The sequence below is a fragment of the Hyla sarda genome, chromosome 5 (genome assembly GCF_029499605.1).
Source record: "Hyla sarda isolate aHylSar1 chromosome 5, aHylSar1.hap1, whole genome shotgun sequence".
Taxonomy (NCBI): Eukaryota; Metazoa; Chordata; class Amphibia; order Anura; family Hylidae; genus Hyla; species Hyla sarda.
The window spans coordinates 168791143-168813350 of record NC_079193.1 but is presented as its reverse complement, the minus strand read 5'-3'; the positions used below and the strand labels follow the sequence as shown (position 1 = coordinate 168813350).

At 43.1% G+C, this 22208-nt stretch overlaps 1 protein-coding gene across 6 annotated transcripts in view; it reads right to left on the bottom strand.

The window, feature by feature from the left end:
- Positions 1 to 22208, bottom strand: part of CAPN7 (calpain 7) — a 74539-nt gene that overhangs the window by 24509 nt on the left and 27822 nt on the right. For all 6 annotated transcript variants that reach the window (XM_056520682.1, XM_056520687.1, XM_056520684.1 and 3 more), the window contains 8 exons: positions 19074 to 19280; positions 18878 to 18964; positions 15844 to 15970; positions 15256 to 15341; positions 14242 to 14335; positions 13543 to 13689; positions 8186 to 8292; positions 301 to 421 (listed from right to left, as the gene is read on the bottom strand). In XM_056520682.1, the coding sequence (XP_056376657.1) occupies positions 301 to 421; positions 8186 to 8292; positions 13543 to 13689; positions 14242 to 14335; positions 15256 to 15341; positions 15844 to 15970; positions 18878 to 18964; positions 19074 to 19280 (976 nt within the window). The remainder of the gene's footprint in view (positions 1 to 300; positions 422 to 8185; positions 8293 to 13542; positions 13690 to 14241; positions 14336 to 15255; positions 15342 to 15843; positions 15971 to 18877; positions 18965 to 19073; positions 19281 to 22208) is intronic.

Below are 22208 nucleotides of genomic sequence, written 5' to 3'. Positions count from 1 at the left end.
GGGGAATAAAAAAAAAAAAAAAAAAAAACTATCTACTATTGGGATGTGTCCCCTAAGGGAGATCTTACTGTAATATAAAGTTAAACTATTGTTACATTTGTTATTATTTATTTGCCCAGCTTCCTAAATTTTCCCCTTTATTAGAAACATCGCTAAGCATCCTATTATTACTTTGTTTTTGTACAGAAGATAAATACATTTTTGCAGCACAAGGCTGTCACCAGGGGTTCTTATTGATTTTTACAGGATAGGCGTACATCAACTATAGACACTGAAAAACACAAAACAATCACATCAAACCTTGTATTCTCTAATATCCAAGACAGCGTATGCATGTGTAGGTACCAGGCCCCATTTTTCACCCTCCTCTTCAGACATCACACCTGTAGCTGTGGTAATAAGGACATCGCCTTTGTGAAATCTGAAAGGAAGGCACATAATCATATAATCAGAAGCATATTAGGATAGTGATACAGAAAAAACTTACAATAAAAGCTATTTCTTTTGACGTGTTTTCCCCAGCAGGAAATGTTAGAAAAAGTTAAAGAAAAAGGTTAATAAACAGGGAAATAAAACGGTCTGAAAATGTAATGGCACTTGACAAATGACCCCAAAAGAGCGCAGTAAAAACAACACTGAACCTCCTACATAGTGTGAGGCTATACATTTTGTCATGTGCTTAGAGCTGCAAGAACAGGGGTGTGTATAGAATTAACCCCTTAAGGACTGAGCCCTTTTTCACCTTAAGGACTCGGCCATTTTTTGCAATTCTGACCACTGTCACTTTAAACATTAATAACTCTGGAATGCTTTTAGTTATCATTCTGGTTCCGAGATTGTTTTTTGGGACATATTCTACTTTAACATATTGGTAACATTTTGTGGTAACTTGCATCCTTTCTTGGTGAAAAATCCCAAAATTTGATGAAAAATTAGAAAATTTTGCATTTTTCTAACTTTGAAGCTCTCTGCTTGTGAGGAAAATGGATATTCCCCCCCAAAAAAATTTTATTCACATATACAATATGTCAACTTTATGTTTGCATCATAAAATTGATGAGTTTTTACTTTTGGAAGACACCAGAGGGCTTCAAAGTTTAGCAGTAATTTTCCAATTTTTCACAAAATTTTGAAACTCGCTTTTTTTCAGGGACCAGTTCAGGTTTGAAGTGGATTTGAAGGGTCTTCATATTAGAAATACCCCATAAATGACCCCATTATAAAAACTGCACCCCCCAAAGTATTCAAAATGACATTCAGTCAGCGTTTTAACCCTTTAGGTGTTTCACAGGAATAGCAGCAAAGTGAAGGAGAAAATTCACAATCTTCATTTTTTACACTCGCATGTTCTTGTAGACCCAATTTTTGAATTTTTGCAAGGGATAAAAAGGAGAAAATTTCTACTTGTATTTCAAACCCAATTTCTCTCGAGTAAGGACATACCTCATATGTCTATGTTAATTGTTCGGCGGGCGCAGTAGAGGGCTCAGAAGGGAAGGAGCGACAAATGGTTTTTGGGGGGCATGTCACCTTTAGGAAGCCCCTATGGTGCCAGAACAGCAAAAAAAAAAAAAACCACATGGCATACCATTTTGGAAACTAGACCCCTCAGGGAACATAACAAGGGGTAAAGTAAACCTTAATACCGCACAGGTGATTCACGACTTTTGCATATGTAAAAAAAAAAGAATAATAATTTTCCCTAAAATGCTTGGTTTCCCAAAAGTTTTACATTTTTAAAAAGGTAATAGCAGAAAATACCCCCGAAAATTTGAAGCCCAATTTCTCCCGATTCAGAAAACACCCCATATGGGGGTGAAAAGTGCTCTGCTGGCGCACTACAGGTCTCAGAAGAGAAGGAGTCACATTTGGCTTTTTTGAAAGCAAATTTTGCTCTGGGGGCATGCCGCATTTAGGAAGCCCATATGGTGCCAGAACAGCAAAAAAAAAAAAACACATGGCATACCATTTTGGAAACTAGACCCCTTGGGGAACGTAACAAGGGGTAAAGTGAACCTTAATACCCCACAGGTGTTTCACGACTTTTGCATATGCAAAAAAAAAAAAAAAAAAATGCTTCTTTTCCCAAAAATTTAACATTTTTAAAAAGGGTAAAAGCAGAAAATACCCCCCAAAATTTGTAACACAATTTCTCCCGAGTACGGCGATACCCCATATGTGACCCTAAAGTGTTGCCTTGAAATACGACAGGGCTCCAAAGTGAGAGCGCCATGCGCATTTGAGGCCTAAATTAGGGATTGCATAGGGGTATTCTACGCCAGTGATTCCCAAACAGGGGGCCTCCAGCTGTTGTAAAACTCCCAGCATGCCTGGACAGTCAGTGGCTGTCTGGTAATACTGGGAGTAGTTGTTTTGCAACAGCTGGAGGCTCCGTTTTGGAAACCGTGGCGTACCAGACGTTTTTCATTTTTTATTGGGGAGGGGAGGGGGGCTGTGTAGGGGTATGTGTATATGTAGTGTTTTTTACTTTTTTTTATTTTATTTTGTGTTAGTGTAGTGTTTTTAGGGTACAGTCACACGGGCGGGGGTTCACAGTAGTTTCTCGCTGGCAGTTTGAGCTGCGGCAGAAAATGCCGCATCTCAAACTTGCAGCCGGATACTTACTGTAAACCTCCGCCCATGTGAGTGTACCCTGTACGTTCACATTTGGGGGGGGGGGGGGGAAATACCTCCAGCTGTTGCAAAACTACAACTCCCAGCATGTACGGTCTATCAGTGCATGCTGGGAGTTGTAGTTTTGCAACAGCTGGAGGCACACTGGTTGTGAAACACCGAGTTTGGTAACAAACTCAGTGTTTTGCAACCAGTGTGCCTTCAGCTGTTGCAAAAGCTACAACACCCAGCATGTACGGACAGCGGAAGGGCATGCTGGGGATTGTAGTTATGCAACAGCTGGAGACACACTGGTTTGCTACTTAACTCAGTGTGCCTTCAGCTGTTGCAAAACTACAACTCTCAGCAGTCACCGACAGCCAACGGGCATGCTGGGAGTTGTAATTATGCAACCAGCAGATGCACCACTACAACTCCCAGCATGCACTTTAGCTGTTTGTGCAAGCTGGGAGTTGTAGTTACACAACAGCTGAAGGTACACTTTTCCATAGAAAAAATGTGCCTCCAGCTGTTGCAAAACTATAAGTCCCAGCATGCCCATAAGGGCATGCTGGGAGTTGTGGTGGTCTGCCTCCTGCTGTTGCATAACTACAGCAGGAGGCTGTCACTCACCTCCAACGATCCACGCCGCATCAGGTCAGTCCCTCGTCGTCGTCGCCGCCGCTCCTGGGGCCCCGATCCCAACATTAACATTGGGGTCCCCAGCTCCCGGGGTGCACGTCCCGCACCCGCTCACATCCTCCGGAAGAGGGGCGGAGTGGGTTGCGGGAGTGACACCCGCAGCAGGCGCCCTGATTGGTCGGCCGGGAAACCGGCCGACGAATCAGGGCGATCGTGAGGCGGCACCAGTGCCACCTCACCCCTGCTGGCTGTGGCTGTTCGGGGCAGTCAGAGACTGAATTGTCCAGCGATCTGCGGCCATCGCCGACATGGGGGTCATCATGACCCCCCTGGGCGATATGCCACGATGCCTGCTGAACGATTTCAGCAGGCATCGGGCACCGGCTCCCCTCCAGCTAGCGGCGGGGGGACGGGATTTGACAGGACGTACTCAAACGTTCTGAGCCCTTAACCCCTTCAGGACGGAGACCATTTTGGCCTTAAGGACCGGAGCGTTTTTTGCACATCTGACCACTGTCACTTTAAACATTAATAACTCTTGAATGCTTTTAGTTATCATTCTGATTCCGAGATTGTTTTTTCGTGACATATTCTACTTTAACATAGTGGTAAATTTTTGTCGATACTTGCATCCTTTCTTGGTGAAAAATCCGTAAATTTGATGAATAATTTGAAAATTTTGCATTTTTCTAACTTTGAAGCTTTCTGCTTGTAAGGAAAATGGATATTACGAATACATTTTTTTTTGGTTCACATATACAATATGTCTACTTTATGTTTGCATCATAAAATTGACGTGTTTTTACTTTTGGAAGACACCAGAGGGCTTCAACGGTCAGCAGCAATTTTCCGATTTTTCACAAAATTTTCAAACTCAGTATTTTTCAGGGACCAGTTCAGGTTTGAAGTGGATTTGAAGGGTCTTCATATTAGAAATACCCCATGAATGACCCCATTATAAAAACTACACCCCCCAAAGTATTCAAAATGACATTCAGTCAGCGTTTTAACCCTTTAGGTGTTTCACACGAATAGCAGCAAAGTGAAGGAGAAAATTCACAATCTTCATTTTTTACACTCACATGTTCTTGTAGACCCAATTTTTGAATTTTTACAAGGGGTAAAAGGACAAAATTTTTACTTGTATTTGTAGCCCAATTTCTCTCGAGTAAGCACATACCTCATATGTCTATGTAAAGTGTTCGGCGGGCGCAGTAGAGTGCTCAGAAGGGAAGGAGCGACAAGGGGATTTTGGAGAGTACGTTTTTCTGAAATGGTTTTTGGGGGGCATGTTACCTTTAGGAAGCCCTTATGGTGCCAGAACAGCAAAAAAAAAAAAACACATGGCATACCATTTTGGAAACTAAACCCCTCGGGGAATGTAACATGGGATAAAGTGAACCTTAATACCCCACAGGTGTTTCACGACTTTTGCAAATGTAAAAAAAAACAAAAAACATTTTACCTAAAATGCTTGTTTTCCCAAAAAATTTTTATTTTTAAAAAGGGTAATAGCAGAAAATACCCCTAAAAATTTGAAGCCCAATTTCTCCCAATTCAGAAAACACCCCATATGGGGGTGAAAAGTGCTCTGCTGGCGCACTACAGGTCTCGGAAGAGAAGGAGTCACATTTGGCTTTTTGAACGCAAATTTTTCTCTGGGGGCATGCCGCATTTAGGAAGCCCCTATGGTGCCAGGACAGCAAAAAAAACCCACATGGCATACCATTTTGGAAACTAGACCCCTCGGGGAACGTAACAAGGGGTTAAGTGAACCTTTATACCCCACAGGTGTTTCCCGACTTTTGCATATGTAAAAAAAAATTGTTTTTACCTAAAATGCTTGTTTTCCCAAAAATTTTACATTTTTAAAAAGGGTAAAAGCAGAAAATACCCCCCAAAATTTGTAACACAATTTCTCCCGAGTACGGCGATATCCCATATGTGGCCCTAAACTGTTGCCTTGAAATACGACAGGGCTCCAAAGTGAGAGCGCCATGCGCATTTGAGGCCCAAATTAGGGATTGCATAGGGGTGGACATAGGGGTATTCTACGCCAGTGATTCCCAAACAGGGTGCCTCCAGCTGTTGCAAAACTCCCAGCATGCCTGGACAGTCAACGGCTGTCCGACAATACTGGGAGTTGTTTTGCAACAGATGGAGGCTCCGTTCTGGAAACAGTGGCGTACCAGACGTTTTTCATTTTTATTGGGGAGGGGAGGGGGGCTGTGTAGGGGTATGTGTATATGTAGTGTTTTTTACTTTTTATTTTATTTTTTGTGTTAGTGTAGTGTAGTGTTTTTAGGGTACAGTCGCACGGGCGGGGGTTCACAGTAGTTTCTCGCTGGCAATTTGAGCTGCAGCAGAAAGTTTGCGGCAGCTCAAATTTGCAGCCAGATACTTACTGTAATCCTCCGCCCATGTGAGTGTACCCTGTACGTTCACATTGGGGGGGGGGGGGGCATCCAGCTGTTGCATAACTACAACTCCCAGCATGCCCGTTGGCTGTCGGTGACTGCTGAGAGTTGCAGTTTTGCAACAACTGTAGGCACACTGGTTATGTATCACTGAGTTTGTGACCTAACTCAGTGTTTCACAACCAGTGTGTATCCAGCTGTTGCAAAACTACAACTCCCAGCATGTACGGTGCATGGTGTACGGTGACTGCTGAGAGTTGTAGTTTGCAACAGCTGGAGGCACACCGGTCGTGAAACACTGAGTTAGGTAAAAAAAAAACTCTGAGTTTCACAACCAGTGTGCCTTCAGCTGTTGCAAAACTACAACTCTCAGCAGTCACCGACAGCCAACGGGCATGCTGGGAGTTGTAGTTATGCAACCAGCAGATGCACCACTACAACTCCCAGCATGCACTTTAGCTGTTTGTGCAAGCTGGGAGTTGTAGTTAGACAACAGCTGAAGGTACACTTTTCCATAGAAAGAATGTGCCTCCAGCTGTTGCAAAACCATAAGTCCCAGCATGCCCATAAGGGAATGCTGGGAGTTGTGGTGGTCTGCCTCCTGCTGTTTCATAACTACAGCTCCCAGCATGCCCTTTTTGCATGCTGGGAGCTGTTGCTAAGCAACAGCAGGAGGCTGTCACTCACCTCCAACGATCCAGACGCTGCAGGTCAGTCCCGCCGCCGCAGCTGCTCCTGGGGCCCCGATCCCAACAGGGGCACCGGGGATCGGGGTCCCCAGCACCCGGGGTGCACGTCCCGCACCCGCTCACGTCCTCCAGAAGAGGGGCGGAGCGGGTGCGGGAGTGACACCCGCAGCAGGTGCCCTGATTGGTCGGCCGGTAATCCGGCCGACGAATCAGGGCGATCGTGAGGTGGCACCAGTGCCACCTCACCCCTGCAGGCTCTGGCTGTTCGGGGCCGTCAGAGACGGCCCCGAACAGCCAGTAATTCCGGGTCACCGGAGACCCGAAATCGCCGCAGATCGCTGGACTGAATTGTCCAGCGATCTGCGGCGATCGCCGACATGGGGGGGACATAATGACCCCCCTGGGCGATATGCCGGGATGCCTGCTGAACGATTTCAGCAGGCATCCGGCTCCGGTCCCCAACCGGCTAGCGGTGGGGGCCGGAATTCCAACGGGCGTATGGATACGCCCTCGGTCCTTAAGGACTCGGGATGCAGGACGTATCCATACGCCCTATGTCCTGAAGAGGTTAAGGGGTTAAAGGGGTACTCCCCTGGAAAACATTATTTTTTTTAAATCAACTGGTGCCAGAAAGTTAAACAGATTTGTAAATTACTTCTATTAAAAAATCTTAATCCTTCCAGTACTTATCAGCTGTTGTATGCTCCACAGAAAATTATTTTCTTTTTTAATTCCCTTTCTGTCTGAACACAGTGCTCTCTGCTGATACCTCTGTCCATTTTAGGAACTGTCCGGAGCAGGATAGGTTTGCTATGGGGATTTGCTCCTACTCTGGGCAGTTCCTAAAAATGGACAGAGGTGTCAGCAGAGAGCACTGTGGTCAGACAGAAATTAAATTCAATAAGAAAAGAACTTCCTCTGGAACATACAGCAGCTAAGAAGTACTGGAAGGGTTAAAATTTTTAAATAGAAGTAATTTACAAATCTGTTTAACTTTCAGGCACCAGTTCATTTAAAAAAAAAATGTTTTCCAGTTGAGTACCCCTTTAAGGGCATCAAATAACACCACCATACCCTAAATTCCAACGACAGAAGGCTTTATAAAGTAAGTGGAACTGCAATACCAGGAGCAATGACCTGCAAGCAATAAAAGGGCCACAGTGCAGCAATAAAAAATATGTTGATAGGTTTTTTACTGTTTATTTAAAATGTGAAAAAGGGAGTAATTTGAAATTGTATTATGGAAGGGGTTCATTTATATAGTTGTTTTTTTTTTCACCATTCATTAGATTGATCATACAGATCAATGCAGTACCTTTGAACTGCATTGATACATTAAATCAGTGGTATATTGGTAGAGCTTGCCCCAAACAGGCTATATCAATAGGAGCAGATCGGCAGCCACGGAGGCTCAGGTAAACCCTCTGGCTGCAAGGACAATGGATCTCCAGGCCGTAACGCTGTGACCAGTAGACCCACTCAGTGCACAACTAACAATGGCTTTAACATCCATTTAAATGCAGTTGTCAACTTTGACAGCAGAATTTTAAGTGTTAATAGCCGGCTTAAGCCTAAACTCTCTTAACACCTTTAGCGGCACCATAACGAATTAAAACCGTCATGGGTCGCCAAGGGGGTTAAGGTTTTTAGTAGTCTGCAATAAAATAGAATACCCAATCTCACACCCCATTATTTTTCTGACTTAAATGATTGCCATAAAAAAAATTGTAGATGTCAACATATACAGCATGTCCATACACTGGATGGCCAGACATACATATAAGGGACAACAGCAAAATGCGGTATGAGGTAAGTACATTATACCTTTGGTAGAGCATTCGAAAAGTGCTTTCTTTGTCAAAGGCTTGATTGTCAGAGTGCATAGCTATCCTCTCTGGTATCCATCCAGTCAGTGCATGAAGGTCAATGTTCTGAAAGATAAGTAAAGAATAGATGTTATTTCCCCTGTAACAGATCATCTAACAAATACCTATAAAAATATGTAAAATAAATTATACTTAAAATGTAAAAAATAACTTATAACCTCTTCTCAGGGAAAAAACTATTTTTATTTTATTTTATTTTTGCTCTTTACATTCATTTTTTTTTTTTTTGCTTGGCTTACCTATAAGGTTAACTATTTATAGAATGTTTTCTACAAAACAGAGCACATATACTCACTGGCCACTTTATTAGGCAGGTCCAAATACCTATTTGGGGTAAGCTTGTATAGGAGCCGGTGAAGCTCCAAACCAAGATGGAATAATTATTGCACATGCTTGTTAAACTGTTTGACACTTTATTAGGCACACCAGTTCAAGTCCCTATTAGCACAAATAGCTAATCAGCCAATCACATGGCAGCAACTCAATGCATTTAGACATGGTCAAGACCACTTACTAAAGTGTCCTATGCCAATGATGCTATTAGCATAGGGCAGCATGGAAGAGGAGCAGGGACGCTAGTAGTCCTCGGCTCCAATTTCAAAATTGTAAGCCAAAGACGCTTTATGCATCCCTGGTACATCATTATCCCTGGCTTCTGATAGCACAGAGCACCACAAAAACTAATGTGTTTTCTCTAAATAAATGTAAAATTCTTAGATCAGGAAACCTTGCTGCCACTAGGAGGCTGACACTAGGCAACAAAAAGAAAGCAGGCCTCTCCTGGCAGGATATACCCTGCCTACAGACTTAGTCCCTAAGCAGTAGGAGGGGACCGTCAGGGGAAAAAAAAAAAAAAAAAAACAGCAACTGTCCTAGGGAACCAGACATAAAGAGAACCGAACAAAGCCCCGGACAGACAACTGAATCAAAGACATCAGAACAAATGGGTGGGTGCTGTGTTCCCCAATGGATCCCCCAGAAAGAGATTTTACGGTAAGCATAAAAAATCTACTTTTCCGCTGGCGGCTCAGATCCGGGGGAACCCAGATATCTCGGGAGTGGATCTACATAGGAAGTCTTTTAAAGGTTTGTTTATTCGCTGATGATGTTTTACTCACTCTGACTAAACCTTGTTGTCCCTATTGGCTCTGTATAAACTCTTGCATGAATATGGTTTGGTGTCTGGCTATAAAGTTACCCTTTCCAAGTCGGAGGCCATGCCAGTGAATCTCCCGCCTTCTCTGGTGTCATTACTACGCTCTAACTATTCTTTCCGATGGTCGCCCTCGGCTATAAAATATAAAATATCTAGGAGTCTCTCTCTCTCTCCCAGCTATTCCTCTCTATATTCTGTTAATTTCCCACCTTTGTTCAGGGAGCTACGTTCCTTACTGGAGAAATGGAGGTCGCAATACATCTAATTTTTCGGGCGGATTGCGGCGGTCAAAATGACTATCCTCCCTAAGTTGCTCTATTTTTTTCAAACTTTACCGGTGCGAGTCCCATTGGCTACACTGCGATCGTTTCAGTCCGCGATCTTTAGGTTCATCTGGGATGCTAAACGTCATCGACTCCCCATGTCTTTAATGATGGCGAACCGATTTTCTGGGGGTTTGGGTGTACCTGATGTGACGAAATACTATTGGGCAGCTCATCTCAGTCACCTAGCCGCTTGATCCACTCACCTCGCCTATAGCAAATGGAGCTTGAAAAGCTATGGCTGGCTCCTACACACCCCAACGCTTTCCTATGGTCTTTCCCATTGTTACCCTCTACGGGTACACTTCTAGGCCCCATCTCTTTTTCTTGTTACGTTTGGTCCTATTGCTCCAGGCGGTTTGGACTCCTCTCCTCTTTCTCCCCGTTACAATCCTTTGTCTATCATCCTAACTTTCCCCCTGGAGTTACTTCTCACATGGTTCGGGGGTGAGGCTCGAGAGGTTTGTTCTGTTGTGCCGATGTGGTGATCCCGGTTACTCACATCCTTCTTTCTTTTGACAACCTGAAATCTCGGTGGGATCTCCCTGCCTCTGCATTGACCCAGTACACGCAACTTAGACATTACTTATCCTCGCAGCGGGGTTCGTTAATGGTATCGCTCCCCACGAGCTCTGAGAGGTTGTGTAGGAGTGGGCTTCAGACAAAAGGGATTACTCTCGAGCATTTACTCCCTTTTAATCTCCCCTAAGGGTGAGGATCGCCCTTCTCACTGTTATATGGAGCGCTGGGAAGTGGCCCTCAATACTTCTATCTCAGTTCCCCAGTGGCGGGTCATTTGGGATAGGGCTTCTAGGGCTTCAATCTGCACAGCTTACAAAGAGACTCAGTATAAAATGATAATGGCGTTGGTACCACACTGCTGTCCTGCTTAACAAGTTGAACCCTGATGTTCCACCTCAGTGTTGAAGATGCGGTGTTGGTCTGGGATATGTTTACCACATATTCTGGACCTGCCCGATAATCATCACCTCATTTTGGTCGATTGTTCAGCGGTTACTCCATGAAGTTCTGGGGGTTAGGGTGCCCTTAGACCCCTCAGTCTGTTGCATCTATCCACTAGAGCTCTGGTCACAAAGCCGTTTAAATTATTTCTACATATTGTTCTGCCAAGACTTATCGCTAAACACTGGAAACAGACGTCCCCTCCGTCTGAAGGCGAACTCTTGACTAGGATTCGTGAAATACGATCCCTGGAATCGATTACTGCCTCCTTGAACAACACCATCCCGCTATTTATCTCTGTATGGGACCCTTGGGACAGGTTCACTGGTAGGCAACCTCCCTGATTTCTGATTCCTCGTGTACTTTTCTCCTATGTTTTCCTCATGTTCCTCTTTTCTTTTCTGTTCCTTTTAGTGTGCTTCCTTCTGTGTTTCCCTTCCCTGATGGTTGTTCCTGTTATCTGTATTCCCTCCCTTCCCCCCCGTTCTCCTCTTTTCCCTTCCCCCTCCCTCTCGTCCCCTCCTTTTTTGTTGATGGCAGGCTCCAGAGCATTGACTGTTTCTTACATACAGCTCATTGTATTGATTTCTTCCGTGCTTCCATGATGCCTGGCTTTGCGTAGTCATCAATTTGTTTGATTCTATTTTATTGGGGTGTATTCCCCCAACCATGTCCTAACGTTTATTCTTTTTGCGTGAAAAACTCAATAAAAATTTACAGTTTAAAAAAAAAAAAAAAAAAAAAATCTACTTTTCTCGGTCGGCTCCATTAGGGGACACAGAGACCGTGGGATGTACCAAAGCAGTCCCCGGCGTGGGAGAGAACCCAAGCAACTCAAGTGGAAGGCTGGGCCACAGCCGCCTGCAACACCTTGCAACCCAAGCCGGCGTCAGCAGACGTAGAAGTGTGCACCTAGTAAAATTTTGTAAAAGTGTGAAAGGACGACCAGGTGGCCGCCTTACAGACTTGCAAGGCCGAAGCCCTATTGCGGAGAGCCCAGAAGGCCCCGACGGATGGAGTGGAATGAGCTGAGACCCGGAAAGGCGGAGTCTTCCCTTTGCAGCGGCAAACTAAAAATATTAAAAAAAGAGCGCTCCATAGCGTAAAAACGACTGGGTAGGTATTGGTAGAAGGATTCTTTTTAAAGCCTCTAACCCCAGGTGGTTGTGTGAGCTCACACACAACAATGGACAGCGTGTAAGGATTGTTAGAGCCCGGTCTGCAGCCTCCCAACCAAGTAGATAGAGACAAATGGACTTCAAAAGGTGCGGTGGGTCTTTTGCGGCGCTGACTCGGAACAGGCACATCAGGTGAGTATAAAAGGTTTCTTAAAATGCAGCGTATTTCACCGCACATGGGCAGCTTCATCAGGCATGATGAAGCCGCCAATGTGGGGTGAAACGCGTTGCATTTTAATAAACCTTTTATACTCACCTGATGTGCCGGTTCAGAGTCAGCGCCGCAAAAGACCCACCGCACCTTTGAAGTCCATTTGTCGCTTTGCAGCGGTAGGCTTCCGAGATGGCGGAACGGATCCACCGCAAAATGGTCGCCTTCGAAGCAGGAAGTTCCTTTATGACGACCTTCCGGAAGCACAAAGAAAGTTCCACTGACGAAAAGATGAAGTGACCGAAAGGTAGGTCCGAAAAGCACGAACCACGGCAAGACAGTGAAGCAAATGCTCCCTGGGATGGGACAGAGCTGGGCAGGACGACGATAGCCTCATTTAGGTGAAAAGAGGAGACCACCATAGGTAAAAAGGTGGGAATCGGTCGGCAAACGACCTTGTCCTGGTGCAGGACCAAGTAGGGGGAACGGCAGGAGAGAGCCGCTAGCTCTGAAACTCTCTGGATGGAAGTGACTGCAATGAGAAAGGCCATCTTCAAGGAAAGGACGCGAAGAAGAACGTCCTGGAGAGGTTCAAAGGGAGCACCTTGTAATGCACCGAGAACCAGATTCAGATCCCACGGGGGAGTAGGCAGGTCTTTACGGCGGAGCCGCATGAGCTGTGCCTTGCAGAAAAGTACAGATGTGAGGATCAGACCCCAGGGGGTGCTGAAAGAGAATGGATAGAGCCAACACCTGACCCTTAAGGGAACTGAGAGCCAGGCGTTGCGCCAGTCCAGATTGTAAAAAAGCAAAGAAGGCACGGAAGGGAGAAGACAACTGGAGAGAATGATTGAGATTCAATCCAGTGAAAGTAAGACCGCCAAGTACGGTGACAAATCTTTGCAGAGGAGGGCTTACGAGCCCTGATAATTGTGCGGATCACTTGGGGAGAGAACCCTCTGGCCCTCAGAACTGCAGTTTCAACCACCATGCCGTCAAATGTAGCGACAGTAAATTGGGGTGGTAAAGGGGACCTTGAGAGAGAAGGTTGGGACGAACTGGGAGACACAGTGGTGTGTCGGCCACTAGGCGAACGACGTCGGCGTACCACGCTCGTCTGGGCCAGTCCAGAGCCACAAGGATGGCGGAGACGCCCTCCGCTTTGAGCTTCCTTCTTCGCATATGGGGGAACAGGGAGCGCCGTGTTCCTGAACCCCCCACCTGAAAAAGAGAACACGTCCCTAACTAGAAAAGAAAAACTCCAGACCTGTGTCTGCCTCCTAGGCTAAAACTGACTAGCTTAGAGTCTGTAGGCAGGGTATATCCTGCCAGGTGGGGCTGACTTTCTTCTTGTTGCCTAGGGTCAACCTCCTAGTGGCAGCAAAATATACCCACGGTCTGTGTGTCCCCCAATGGAGCCGACTGAGAAAAAAAAAGTGTTTTACATTTTTAAAATACAGAAATATTAGATCAAGATTTAAGAGCTAAACATTAAAAGATTAGAACAAAGCACTTTTATCTCACCGAATTAGATCCTGGGAAGTCATAACCTCCCATCACTTTCATGTAGGCTTTCTCAATAAGGGACACCCATAATTCATTCTTGTTGTTTGAATATGAGCACAACAACTCTCCATTATGATCCACTGGAAGAAAGTCATCGATTATCACCTGTAAAAATAAAACAACTATCAGATTTCCCCAAAATAAGCACACAGCCCTTTATGGACTACTGTAACATAACAGGTATGTCTATGGGACAAAATCTTGTCCAGAAACAGGACAATTTACCTGAAAAGCGTGAAGGCATTACAATCCAAATGTAGAATTGGGTTGTTAAATGTGTCTATAGGACACAGTGGCATCAGTATCATGTATATACTTACAAATCTGTATACATATTTATTTGGTCTTTTTTATGACTACAGAATTTCAGATGATAACGGACAACTTTTATTCAGCTTTGTAAACCTATAATTCACATAAACTTGTTATTCCACTACTTCCAGTCCATATAAAGCAATGATCTACAACCTGTGGCTCACCAGCTGTTGCAAAACTTTAATTCCCAGTATGCCTAGACAGTCTTAGGAGGTCAGGGCACGCAGGCCCTTGTAGCTTTGCATCAGCTGGAGTGCCACTGTTTGAAGATCACTGACCTAGAGGGTTCCTAGTTATTTAATACATCTATATAAACCACACAAGACCAGAATGATGAGTTACCTTTCTAGGTACGCCATTAATGTGCAGCTTCACCATGTATTTCCCACATGGGTTGTATTCGGGTTCTCCTTTTTTGTTTTGTGGGTAGATGATGCTAGGTATAAAAAGTACTGGTATATTATCTAAGAAGCAATTTGAAAGAATAGAAAAATAATGATATTTAAACTGCTGCCATGTGGCAGCAGCAGGAAGGTCCACCGAATAAGGAGGAAATTGCCCAGTGAGCCAATCACCATTCACTTCTAAAAACATCCCCCCTTGCACCATTGATTGCTTTAGTCTACATAAATTAGCCCTGCTTTCAAAGTGTTTTGGTTGCCTGGAAAAGTCCAGGATAACAGTATCAGGTTTCCTAGCACTGCATGTATCTTTTACAGGCACCCGAAACACCTTGAAAGCGGAACTGATTTATGCAGACCAAAGCAATCACCAGTCGAGCCAAAAGGTATGGGTTTGGCCACATTTACTGTTAGTTCCCTTGACATTAACAATAATAAAACAAGTCTCATAGAGCTCATCTCTATCTATCTATCTATATATGAGAAAAAGTTCACAACAGCACTCAAGTAAAAAAAATTGTAGTACAATGAGTGGGTGCAGGCAACCGAACAAGAATCAAGTCCACCAATTCTTCTGCATATACAAAAATAAAGCCAGTGCAGCACTCCATAAAGTGAAAAAGGCGAATTTATTCCAACAAAAAAAAAAGTGTAAGAGTAGCGACGTTTTTCGATCCTCTCCTTGAAAGGATTGAAACGTCGCTACTCTTACACTTTTTTTGATGGAATAAATTCGCCTTTTTCACTTTATGGAGTGCTGCACTGGCTTTATTTTTGTATATATATCTCACTATCTTTTCCAAACTACAATATTTATAAGCATGTATATTGCTAAACTTTTACATGAAAACATTGGAAAAATCTGAAAATAACTTTTTCTATGAATCTTATGACACCCATACTTAAGAAAATGTCTAATACCAGGATAACAATGAATTCACTGACACTGTCTTACCTTGTAATCAGTTTCTTATTATAGCGTCTTTCATAGGCAGCACTGATTGCGAGGGAGGCCACAAAAGAGCAATCTGACACTATTGTCTAGAGACAAAATACACATTGGTTATGTTACCTTTCCTTAAAATACAAAACTTACTAGTATAAAATAAAAAAAAAATTGATTTGGTTGTTTAAAGGCTACAGTTGTGTCTGATGCCAATGTGGGGCTCAGATTTCCAATAGCATCCAATGGGTTCCAAATTATTGAAAGGATAAAAATAGTGCTGCTTTATGGGCTACATCAGAGTCTCTCCATCGTCAAGACATTATTGTTTTACACTAGCCATACTGAAAGGGTTATTGAAATGATATATGTTGTTTAGATTTCTTGAAAGCTTTATAGAACTGAAGGTAGTTATATTAGTTATAAGTGCAAAAAACAGTATTCCATGTGCTAAAAATAAAAAAGCAGGTCAATGCCAGGATCGGTTTGAAGTAAATGCTTTGCTGAACATTATAAGAGACATTAAGATCAGGCAATGCTTTTAATGCTGACACATACTTTTTTGGGGAATATAAAATATGTGACACAGTGCAGTCTTACCTGTTTAATGCTGAAACTTGACACAGTGTAGATCATGATAGGGTTGTTTGTGATTTCATCTGGCCTAACCCACCTGGAAAACATGGCCTTCTGCTTGGGGGACAATGCCAACTTACCAAACTTGTCCCTGCAGTGTAAAAGATGAATAGTAAACATGTAACTTTTTCTCTGAAGAGAGAATGTTAAATTATTTGTCTGGATAAGAAAAACAATTTTCAAACACCATTTTTCGTTATTTTTTCTAAAGTGGACTACAGGCTGAAAATATAATCTGCTGCTCCACTACTGCTGAGGACCTTCTACAATGACATCACATTCATTGTTCACATGAGGCTGCAGTCGATCACTGGCCTCAGCAGTCTCTTCCTGCATTCACAGCACATGACCACTAAGGGCCAGTGAATGGACATAACATCATTGCAACAGGCCCAGAGGGGGACATCCGTATGGAATGGCAGCAATGGAGTATTGGCCAAGTTAGGAGTTAAGATTCACCAGATGGGCGCAATAGATTTATAATCGAGTCCCTCTAGGGCAGGGGTCTCAAATTATCTGAGGGCCACTGGAGGTAGAGGCTGGCCGCATGCCCCCCTCACATATAATGCCCCCATCATGTGTTTCTCACATTTAATGCCTCCATCATGTGCCAATCACATATAATGCCCCCATCATGCGCCTCTCACATACAATGCCCCCTGTGCTTTTGCCTTCACATTAAATATTCCATTTTCTCTGCCCCTAAGTTTTTAACCCCCCCCCCTCCTCCTCCTGTATAGTGCCCCCTTGGCCCTGAGCATACTCATCTTACTTACAGTATGCGAGCCGCGGGGACAGGATCTCCAGGTGCCGGCGCGATTATGTGAGGTAATCGCGCCAGGCTGCCGTGGATCGTGTCCCCATGGCTCACACTCTGTGTACTCACAGCGTGTGAGGAAGGTTGGTGAATGGAGGAGCGGGAGCTTACAGCTGCCACTCCCCCTTGCTACGCAACTGTGCAGCAGGCTGCAAAATTTTGTTCCGCGGGCCACAAATGGCCAGCGGGCCGCGAGTTTGAGACCCCTGCTCTAGGGGAATCATACAAAGGTTGCAGTGAGCAGTGGAGTAAAGCGTACAGCCACGTGCTTGCTCAATCTAAGGATTGGTGGGGTCTGAATATTCAGACCAATCGAAACGTTTGACATCTCACTTTGAAATGTCAAAAGTTTTGTTAACTGACAGGGACACAGCTGTGATTGGCTATGCACTTAAAATATAATGCTAGTGGGTATACCACATGCAAATTTAGATACAAATCTGGGATGCAGCAGTCAATTTATGACATAGTCATCGCATGAAGCTGTCCATCATTATAACTTCTTACAACACAAAAACACCCTCTAGTGGTGAAACAAATGTGTACTTGCATAGGTTTGAGTCTAACTGTGTAATAAAAGTGTAACGCAGGAGCAGGTCTGACATGTGTACTTTACAACAAAATTAAAAGATCTTATCTCAACATTAAAAAAAAGGTTTTTACAGTGTTTCCAATGACAGTGTATAGAAATATATATAGTTTCCTACAGAGACCTCCTGTGAAATGTCTATTTCTATTCTGGGGAAGCCCTGCTGATCCACAGAATGAATGGTGTTAGCCAAAGAACTATCTAAATAGTAGTACCATAGGCCACTATAACATACTCTCACCAAAAAACAATGAGGCCAAATATGGAAAAAATTCATATACTTTATTGAAAATACAATAAAAACTTGTACTAAAAAATTACAATACAATATTAAATCGGTGGTCATACAACACACACTGCAAGAAAATGATGAGAATGTCCCCTATCAATAAACAGAATAAACATGGTACAAGAAGTCTCATTCAAAATGGTGGCCTACCACATGGGGTATGTCAGTATTCAAACACACAATATGTATGAGAATGAGACTGTAGAGAACAGGAATCAAATGAGAAAAAAGAAGACAGGGTAAACAAAGAATGGAAATAGACAAATTCTGGTCATGCACCCTATCTTGGGACAGCTCACCTACCCCGAACGCGTTTTCGCAAGTCGCTTCGTCAGGGGGCGTGACCAGAATTTGTCTGCTATTTCCATTCTTTGTTTACCCTGTCTTTTTTCTTCTTATTTGATTCCTGTTCTCTACAGTCTCATTCTCATACATATTGTGTGTTTGAATACTGACATACCCCATGTGGTAGGCCACCATTTTGAATGAGACTTCTTGTACCATGTTTATTCTGTTTATTCATAGGGGACATTCTCATCATTTTCTTGCAGTGTGTGTTGCATGACCACCGATTTATTATTGTATTGTAATTTTTTAGTACAAGTTTTTACTGTATTTTCAATAAAGTATATGAATTTTTTCCATATTTGGCCTCATTCTTTTTGGTGACAGAATTAATGGTGTTGAGCTGTATAAATGGTTGAATCACTGTGCCTGCTGTGATGGTTCTGATAACTGAGATCCCAGGGGTGAGACCCTCCCGATATTTTAGTCACAGAAAACCCTTTAAAAGGCTTCATGCATACAACAGACTCTGTATGGCAGAGCACAAATGCTGTACTGCACAGGCTTTATTGAGTGCCATACGCATTAAAGTATTCTCCGTTAGTAACAATCTTATGGAGAAAAAAAACATAACAAAAGCTCTGTACATTCAGTATCCAATGGAATATGATACAATTATTTAGTCAAATTCTTAAGAAACCAAAAGGTAAAGCCTCCATGTGAAATCTGAATCCTAGGGACGTACAGGCACCCAATGAACTAGAATAGGAGCCCTAATCTAGCTCCTGACAAAATTAAGCTGGGCACAAGGCCTATTGCCGATGTATCCACTGTAGAAAAATAGAAGGTGTACTAGTGAGACAGCAATGCAGGATTAAATATAACCACCCAATGTTTCTGGTAATAACTGTTCATGTTATTATTATTATATAATAGATTTTCTAGAGAAGACAGAAAAAGACATTCATGCTATCATTCTTTTATCGTTCTGTTTAGCAATACTTTACTACATACTTACGAGTATGGCATGGGAAAGGCAAATCTCTCCCGCAGGTCAACACTCATGAAAGGCACATACTCAATGCCATTAATCTTAGAGGTCTTCCTGTAGAAAGAGAAAACTGTGAGATGTAAAGGAATGCACTCAGGATGGACCAGTAAAGGCTGTGAGAATGAAGCCTGCTAGATGGCTAGGAACCAGATGCCAAGCATACCTGAGCACTTCTATCTCCTCTGCTGTGTACCTCTGGCGGGGAGACTCGCTGTTCTGGGCTGGTTTGTTAGTTGCTGGTTTATCATTTAAGCTGAAGTCTGGACCCAGAGGAAAGAAGGTTCGTGTTGGTTGGTTTTGGCTTTGCTTATGGGCAGATGGCTTATCTTTCATTGATGATTTAGACATTGAGTCTTTCAATGATTCTGCTCTATTAAAAAAAAACAAAAAAAAAAACATTTTTTATATGCCACTGATTTATAAATACAGAAAACCAATAATAAATGGAGCCACAGGCAGGGCTCTGGAGCATGAGCATCACATGGCAGTCCTGAAAAATGATTCTTTAACCCCTTAAGGACCGGAGGTTTTTCCGTTTTTGCATTTTCGTTTTTTGCTCCTTGCCTTTAAAAAATCATAACTCTTTCAAATTTACACCTAAAAATCCATATGATGGCTTATTTTTTGCGCCACCAATTCTACTTTGTAATGACGTCAGTCATTTTGCCCAAAAATCTATGGTGAAGCGGGAAAAAAAATCATTGTGCGACAAAATTGAAAAAAAAACGCTGTTTTGTAACTTTTGGGGGCTTCCGTTTCTACGTAGTACATTTTTCGGTAAAAATGACACCTGATATGTATTCTGTAGGTCCATACGATTAAAATGATACCCTACTTATATAGGTTTGATTTTGTCGGACTTCTGGAAAAAATCATAACTACATGCAGGAAAATTAATACGTTTAAAATTGTCATCTTCTGACCCCTATAACTTTTTTATTTTTCCGTGTATGGGGCGGTATGAGGGCTCATTTTTTGCGCCGTGATCTGAAGTTTTTAACGGTACCATTTTTGCATTGATAGGACTTATTGATCACTTTTTATTCATTTTTAAATGATATAAAAAGTGACCAAAAATGCACTATTTTGGACTTTGGAATTTTTTTGCGCGCACGCCATTGACCGAGCGGTTTAATTAATGATATATTTTTATAATTCGGACATTTCCGCACGCGGTGATACCACATATGTTTATTTTAATTTTTATTTACACTGTGTTTTTTTATTGGAAAAGGGGGGTGATTCAAACTTTTAATAGGGGAGGAGTTAAATGATCTTTATTCACTTTTTTTTTTCACTTTTTTTTTGCAGTGTTATAGCTCCCATAGGGACCTATAACACTGCACACACTGATCTTCTATGTTGATCACTGGTTTCTCATAAGAAACCAGTGATCAGCGATTCTGCCGCATGACTGCTCATGCCTGGATCTCAGGCACTGAGCAGTCATTCGGCGATCGGACAGCGAGGAGGCAGGAAGGGGCCCTCCCGCTGTCCTGTCAGCTGTTCGGGATGCCGCGATTAGCCGCGGCTATCCCGAACAGCCCGACTGAGCTAGCCGGGAACTTTCACTTTCACTTTTAGCCGCGCGGCTCAGCTTTGAGCACGCGGCTAAAGGGTTAATAGCGCGCGGCGCCGCGATCGGCGCTGCGCGCTATTAGAGGCGGGTCCCGGCTTCACTATGACGCCGGGCCCGCCATGATATGACGCGGGGTTACTGTGTAACCCCGCGTTATATCAGAAGAGCAGGACCAAGGACGTACCGATACGTCCTTGGTCCTTAAGGGGTTAAATAGGCACTGTCAGATATAAAAACTTTTGATATGTTGTAAAGCATGCAAAAACAATAGGTTTTGCAATTGTTTTCATTAGAAAATTTTCAGTATTTCATAGTGAAAAAGCCAGTCAAACAACTGCCCCCCTGCCTCCTGGAATGCATTCAGTGCTTCTGTGAACACTGCTTCGTCCTGGACTCCAGGACGTTTTGGAGGGGCTGTACACACTGCAGAGACTCATGTGAAGAGAAGGGGAGGGGGAGGGGCAGAAAGCCTGCTGCCGATTCTCACACAGCAGACATCAATGAGAGAGGCAGAAACATAGCAGATGAAAAAGTAAGTGCCCAAGAATGTGTGTGTGTGTGTGTGTGTATATATATATATATGTGTGTGTCTATCAGTGTCTCTCTAATGTGTATGTGTAAGAATATATGAAGCCAGTGTGCGTTTGTGTGTGTGTAATAAAGGGGGACTACAATCATATCCTCATGCTGGTTTCAAAACTAAAACTCCCAGCATGTCTGCACAGCCAAATGATGTGTTGGCATGCTGGGAGCTGTAGTTTTGCAACAGCTGGAAGCACCCTGGTTGGGAAGCACTGAACTAAGGAGAGGGAGGGGGAGTGGTTATCACAGTGAGTACCCGCCCCCCTGCTTCTGGAAGATAAAATTAAGGTATTTCAGAAATAATGCTAATTCTGAGAGAAATGTAGGTCACAGACACATGCAAAGTACATGTACATGATCGGGATGAGATACTGAGCAACATATCACAGTTTAGTTTTTTTGAGTGATCTGACAGGTACGCTTTAAAGAAAAAAAATCTCTCCAGCCACTGGACATATATAATGCATACTCAAACACTTGCTGTAGTTTTTCTGGTGCTTAGACCTTGCCTAAGCAGCTTGTTCAGGCATGGATCACTGCTAACAGATTAGACAAAAGTATTGTCCAGTATCTGAATAAAACATTCCCTTTTATTGATATCCATTGAAAGCAGTACAAAACAAATACAAAAACAACAGTCACCTTTCCGATCTCTATGGATTCTTAATCATGGTTACAACAATTCCCGATATAACCCACATAATTTTACTAATCACGTGAGAAACACACAGCTCCCAGTTTACCCATAATGCCTTGGTTTCTTAAAGAAATGAAAGTACAAACTATAGCGATACCCCAGTCAATTCATTTAAAGGCGTCTCACACATTATACATTGCTAGATTGTTTTAACCATATTTAAAAGGGGTACTCCTCCCCTAGACATCCTATCCTTTATCAAAAGGATAGGGGATAAGATGTCTGATCGCGTGTTTTTAGATTCCCCAGCGACTAAATTGTGTTTTACATTTTTGGGATTTTTTATTTGTATATTGGATAACACTTGGAATCTGTTGCCTACACAATTACAGACAGCTATCTTTATAAGCAGGCTCATACAGGGAAGGCATCCGTCATTGAGGCATGAGTGAATTTATATATTTTATATATATATTTTTTTATTATTATTATCAGAATAG